Source organism: Polyodon spathula, chromosome 27 (assembly GCF_017654505.1).
Source record: "Polyodon spathula isolate WHYD16114869_AA chromosome 27, ASM1765450v1, whole genome shotgun sequence".
NCBI classification, from domain to species: domain Eukaryota; kingdom Metazoa; phylum Chordata; class Actinopteri; order Acipenseriformes; family Polyodontidae; genus Polyodon; species Polyodon spathula.
In genome coordinates, this window is record NC_054560.1 from 6,174,856 (window position 1) to 6,181,277 (window position 6,422).

Sequence of the window (6,422 nt, forward strand, 5' to 3'; positions counted from 1 at the left end):
CGATTTCACACAATGCTCTTTGAGGGGGTGCACATTTGAACCCATTTGCTTTAGATTCCCGTTTCCCTTTCACACACTGCACATTACAACCTTCATATACAAGAAGCAGAACCATATATTAATATTACATATAAAACACTGCTCTGGAATACAGAAAGGAACTAAAGCCGTCCTGCCCACACACACACACACACCCGTGAATAACCAAGGAAAAGCAAAACCAAAAACATTTGCAGATGAAACCTTTATTTTATTAAATCACATAAATAAAAACCCATTAAAACAAAAGCCAAAAAAAATAAAATTAATAATCGCTCTGCAGTCCTGGATGTCGGTGAAGTCCAAGCCAAGGTCCCCTCTGGCAGCGACCTGTAGGAGAGAGCAGAGCAGAGCGAGTGTCAGGGGCAGCAGGGGAGCCTCGCAGGGGAGAGACAGGGAGGGAGCAGAGGGAGAATTGTTTATTTATTTATTTAAATTTAGTAGACAGCAATTATTGTTTGTATTTTCTCCCAATTTAGAACATCCAATTATTTTTAGACTCAGCTCACCTCTACCACCCCCGCGCTGAATCGGGAGCGGTGAAGACGAACAGACGCTGCCCTCTGAAGTGTGTGCCGTCAGCCGGCCGCTTCTTTCCGCACTGCAAACTCACCATGCAGCCACCGCAGAGCTACAGCGTCGGAGGACAACGCAGCCCTGGGCAGCTTACAGGCAAACCCGCAGGCGCCCGGCCAGACCACAGGGGTCGCTGGTGTGCAGTGAGCCAAGAACACCCTGGCTTACCTAAGCCCCCGGGCGGCGCTCAGCCAATTGTGCACCACCTCCTGGGAACTCCCGACCACAGTCGGCAGAGGAATAGCCTGGACTCGATTCGCTGGTCCCTGAGCAGCAACGAATCAGACAGTTCAGAGCCAGGTCCTGTAACTCCCACCAGCCCTGCTCCATGCACACCGCGGTTTCAGAACTTGTTTGGTTACATTATTGAAATGAGCAGGAAGGTGGCAGGAGGAGTTTGAACAATCAGGCCACTGGAAAATCTGCTGTGAATGAACTGATCACACTTCTCATCACGGCACTGACAGGTCACACCCTGAGCAGAGTGTGGTGCTGGAAGCGTGAACAGCAGCTTTATACAGGAGACAGCGCAAGGTCTGAGGCTTCATCACACCCACCCCTACAGCATCGCCATGGCTACTCGTCCTTCTTGAACTTGCTGTTGATGTAGGGCACATAGTCGAGAATCACCCGCCAGTCAGTGGCATAGACCAGCGTGACCCCACCCACCGCAGCCCAGGCAGACAGCGTGGGGACCCTGAGAGAGAGAGAGAGAGTCAGTCAGTCTCCTCATGGAGGGGGAGCCATCACACTTCATACACCCACACTGCCACTAGTTAAATACAATCATAAAATCACAGTAGAATTTCTGGACGAGCATTTCAAGTCTTCAAACAAAAACATGTTTACAGTGGAAGAGCTTGTCAAAATAATCTTACTTTTATAGCGTTTCTATAGCTTTGATGTTACCCTACAATTACCGGCCTCCACGCCCCCCACCCGCCTCTGAGAATACAGCTAAACCCTACAGTGGCAAATGAAATGCACAGTCTCATGGTTTGCAGCATCTTCATCACCATCATCATGACCCCCCCCCCCCCAAAAAAAAAAGTGTAAAAGGTGTCCCTAAAACTTCAAAGGATTTCACTTTAACGTAGTTTGAACACATTTGCTGAATCCTTGCTCAAATCCAGAGTCCCCAGGCTGCCCACCGGATTACAGAGCTCAAGGCTCAGCGTGGTTATCATCGTGCTTATAAAAACTCCAGGGAACTCCAAGGAACATTCCAGCCCCGGAGCCAGCGACTCGGGATTCGGGAAGGGGCCGCGTAGCACTGCTTGTTAAAACGGTGCGTGTAAACACAAGTCCCTTTGCAAGTTACAGTATACGGGAAACACAAATCAGTGTAACACAGACACTGTTAGTACTGTATTGCTTTTGTCTCACCGGTTTACAAAGATTAAGTTATACTGAGTGAAAGGTCGAGGTCAAGCACTGCTGGCATCGCCCTGTGAAGCGAGTACTGTCACTGCACCTCAGGTCGCGTTTCAACCCGGGCTATCCCCCCAGCTTTCAGCGGCGGTTTCGTGTTTTGATTTATTACTGGGTCTCTCTGCACACCTCTGGATACCAAACGACACTGACCCATCGTGCTTATAAATCATCACGATCTCAAACGACACTGACACGACCCATCGTGCTTATAAATCATCACGATCTCAAACGACACTGACACGACCCATCGTGCTTATAAATCATCACGATCTCAAACGTGCACCTCCCGGCTCCGGCATTACAAACTGCCCCCCTCGTCGAACTGGGCTCGCCCGTTCGGACCCGGCTCGGTTCTCTTACCAGGTCTTGGCGAGCTGCACGTATTTCGGCCCGATCACTTTCCCCAGCATCGTCCCTCCAGCCTTCACCTGACCTTCCGTCCACACCTGCGCAGCGCTTAAACAGGTGCGTCAGGACACCACAAAGACATTCGTTCGCCCGACGCGGAGCCTGTATAAATCCCTTTCTTTACATGTTTATTATTAGTCTGGTCGAGCACGCTTGTATTCGATTGGCTTGTTATTTATTCCCCTTTCTATCTAACTGCTGTCGGTAAATGCCTGATTTTCAGGCATGCGGTTGTTCGGACAAAATATACGGCGGGGTCCTTTTCGTTTTTCAACCACTTTGTTGAACCCCAGACTAAGCAAACACGCGTGTACGAGACAGGCTGCTGTTTCTCCTGTGAAGGACTCGCAACCAACCTCCAACACCACACTGCGAGCGCCCTCGGCTGCAGCGAGAAGACAAAGCTCTTATTCAGGGCGAACGGGCTCTGTTTTTATTATTTAAACAAAACACGTGTATTAGTACGTGCACTCCTTGGTCTGATGTATGTATATACTGTAAATGCAACGACAGATTAACGCACGCCCAAACTTACCCTAAAGCCAGAGCAGCGAGGTGAGGTATGCACTGCAAAGGCATTCAGGTTCAGCAGATTCAACAGTGACAGCCTCCTGCTGGTTACACCATTCCACTACACTCGGGGTGGGGGTGCCTGTGCAGGAGAAGTGGCATTAAATACCACTTTAAACTCAAATATAATGAACTGCTGCAGTCCTCTGCTCTAGAGCCTCCCTAATACTGCAGTCTTGTGCTCCAGCCCCACCTCCTTACTCCAGTCCTGCGCTCCTGAGCATTCACACTCCAGTCATGTGTTAGAGGCTCCCTCATGCTGCAGAACGATTTACCAGCCTAGACATTCAAATTCTGTATACTAACGTTTTAGTTTTTGTAACCATCCATTATGGGCATGACCTGTATTAACATCCACAGGGTTGTACCCTTCAAGAGACAGAAGGCATTCTGTCAGGGAAACGCTCGGACCCACACACAAATAAAATGACTGGCAACACTCATCAGTTTCAGGTAAAACCTTTATTACAATGTTTATTCCCCCTCCTGTTTTTCCTTGTTCTGTTTTTGTTTGTTTTTTTTTTTTTTTTTTTTTTTTTTTTTTTTTTTTTTTTTTTAAAGTATACAAGATTCAAAGACAGACATTGAAAAAAAAAAGTATGTTATTAAAAATGGCACATTTACTGCTACATTACTGTTATATACATGACAGTTCTCAATAGCTACTTTATAAAAAGGGAACGTTGTGACTGGAGGCACTCAAACACAACCTTTCACTTGTTGTGATCCCACCTTTGAAGGACAGACACCTGCTTTCACTGTCCCAGGAGGCCTGACCAGGTCATCTGCTAACCCCACTACATCACTCGAGAGCCGGGTACAGCCCAGCGGGGAAGCTCAGTGGGCAAATATGGAACACAAAGAAAACAAAACAACTTGGGCAGTGCCATTAGGGTTCACCTTCTGTGCTCCCCTAGTCAGATGCAGAGTGTAAACAAACGTACTGGTTACAACAAATACTGTTTGGAAGCCTCAGATCCTTGTTCAGATGACAGAGACCTCAGCCCTTCTACATAGAAAAGCAGATGCCTCTCCCTTTAAGCGAAGTACAAGTGTGTGAGCCAGCTGAACAGCTTAGCTGCCAACACTAATTAAAAACAAGAACTCACAGAAAGGTTTCCACATCACTATCTATCATGTAGCAGGATCAAGAGTCCAGACAATTAAAAAAAGAAAAAAAAAAAAAAAAAACCTCTACAAAACTTTTAAATTTCCTCTTTATCAAAAAATTGTTATATAAAAAATGGATCAGTTTGAAAAATAAGCCTAATTTTCCTTTACCCACATATTTAAACCCATTTATAGGGTACACTGCACATCTCTGCAATAAATGCACTAACTATTTTAAAATTTACTTTTAAGTTTAAAAACAAGATGTCAGGCACTGATTAGGTATCATTCTCTCAACATGGCGTCAGAAGAGCGAGAATGAAAAGGCCACACTATTGCTTTTCTTGTAAAGAACTAATGATCAAGTCTTTAAATAAAACACTCGCTGCTCCTCTGCTGTAGTCAACAGTAAACTAATAACGGTGTGAACAGCGCCACCCTGTGGTTTACTGAAAGTACACAATGCTGCCACACAGCCATGGGCTCTGCTGGTAACTGTGTCAGGTTACTAAAGATAAGGACACACATTTGTTCTATTCAGTCAGCAGTCTGGTAAATTATACACACACACCCCCCCCCCCCCGAAATAAATTCCCCACAGCTAACAGAAACCGGGGGAGTCAGGATGAAACATCATGAATAGCAGAGACACTGCATTGGAACCACAGTGGGGGGATGGGGACGAGAGTATTCCTTATAAATTTCACTAGGTTAATAGATATATACAAATCAGCTGACGACCAACAATAACCAAGTCATATTTAAAAATAAAAGTAGCACCAACAGGCCTAGTGGTTAGAGCCAATGAGAATCCCAGCTCAGCGTAACAAAAAATCTACCAAGGGGATAATACTGGAGTCTGGTGAGGACCTGCGTTTGAAACAGGCACAGCGGAGAATCTCTGCACACCAGTTTCAGTGTAATGCTTAAACTAAACAAGGGTCAAATCCACTTTTAAATTTGGGTTATAAAAAAAAAAGGAGGTTGTTGTTGTTAGGAGTAAACCCCCCCCCCCCCCCCAAGGTAAAACAAAAAATAAAACAGGCAGCTCCTCTTGAAAGGAGGCCCCAAGCGCTCTGAACCTTTAACCCCAGATGGACGAGCGTCACCCTGCTCTCTCCCGACACCCCGTGGCTCGCACTGGCTCTGCTCACTGTCTCTCCTGCATGCTTTTATGCCAGCTCTGCACCTGGAAGACTCGGCCCCTCACTTGTTTCGACAGTGAGCCCCCGCCTCCCCACTACCACAGTCTCTGCTGTAACGGACAGTGGTAAAAACAGACAGGCCAACACTCCTCTGGTCACGGGAATTATTCTATCACCTTCTTCCACTTAGTTTCCATTAAGCAGGATGTGCACCCACAAGAGATTAGGACTCTTCCCTGCGTTTTCAAACAGAGCCAATACAGGTGTCCACAATACCAGGTTTAATTATTTTATGTTTAAAAAACAAAAACAGATAACTGCCGACATGGCAGCCATGAGAAGCAAACTCATTAAAGACATTTCTTTCAAACCCTACACTCTACTCCAACTACATATTTTTTTCTTAAAAAAATCTACAATGTATAGTCTAATAAAAATATAGTTTTGCTCATCTTACATAAAATAACATTCCTACTTCTGTATGAATTTTTTTTTTTTTTTTTTAATGTACATGCTCGCCCTAGAACAAGACAATAAATGAAAAACAAGAACAAATAAACCCCCACAGATTAATGAAAGGAGTGGGTTTGTGACGCTCTGGAGACTCGCTCTCTACATAGCACAGAGAGAAACAGATAAGGGGATTATTTTGCTCCAGGCTTACTGGGAGGGGGCAGGGGGGAGATCTTTTTAAATGCAAAATGTCCACCAGAACAGCTGCTTGACATTTCCAATGTGTAAATGTGAGCTGGCTGGAAACAGTAAGAAAGAAGCAAGCAGTGAAGCAGAGGGGACGCCAATACACTTAGGGAGTGCTTCAGACTTCCCCATCGTTCATGCTCGGCCCAGGGTATACAATGGTGCCCCCCTCTATGGAGTTTGGAAAGGCTGAGTGAGTGAGGCAGCGAGTATGTGTGTATGGGGGGGGGGTTACTTTGTTGCCCATTTCCCTTTTCAACACTGAATTAAAACAGCCGCTACAAACAGTGAACCTTGCAGGTGCTATTGGGGGGGGGGGGGGGGGGGGGCACTTCCTCCTTTCATGATTCCCGTTTGTCATTTGAGGCCTACTTCCTGTCTGGCTAAACAGATTGCATGTTTAAGTATCCCCCCCCCCACTCAGTAAAACTACTCAATTAC

At 46.0% G+C, this 6,422-nt stretch overlaps 2 protein-coding genes across 2 annotated transcripts in view; both read right to left on the minus strand.

Moving 5' to 3' along the window:
- Nucleotides 1–6,422, minus strand: part of LOC121301280 (RNA polymerase II elongation factor ELL-like) — a 794,007-nt gene that overhangs the window by 116,232 nt on the left and 671,353 nt on the right. The gene's annotated exons all lie outside the window — the stretch shown is intronic.
- On the minus strand, nt 238–2,933 carry LOC121301311 (cytochrome b-c1 complex subunit 10-like). Its single transcript, XM_041230581.1, has 3 exons — nt 2,410–2,933; nt 1,173–1,312; nt 238–369 (listed from the first exon to the last, which is right to left on the minus strand). Exons 1-2 carry the CDS (start codon nt 2,457–2,459, stop codon nt 1,192–1,194), a joined length of 171 nt encoding a protein of 56 aa, XP_041086515.1. The 5' UTR covers nt 2,460–2,933; the 3' UTR covers nt 238–369; nt 1,173–1,191.

Bases quoted from the DNA above. Each gene is read 5' to 3' on its own strand.
- LOC121301311 (XM_041230581.1), bottom strand. From the start codon at position 2,459: ATGCTGGGGAAAGTGATCGGGCCGAAATACGTGCAGCTCGCCAAGACC. The intron at 1,313-2,409 runs GTAAGAGAACCG...TCTCTCTCTCAG, and splicing joins GTGCAGCTCGCCAAGACCTG to GGTCCCCACGCTGTCTGCCT.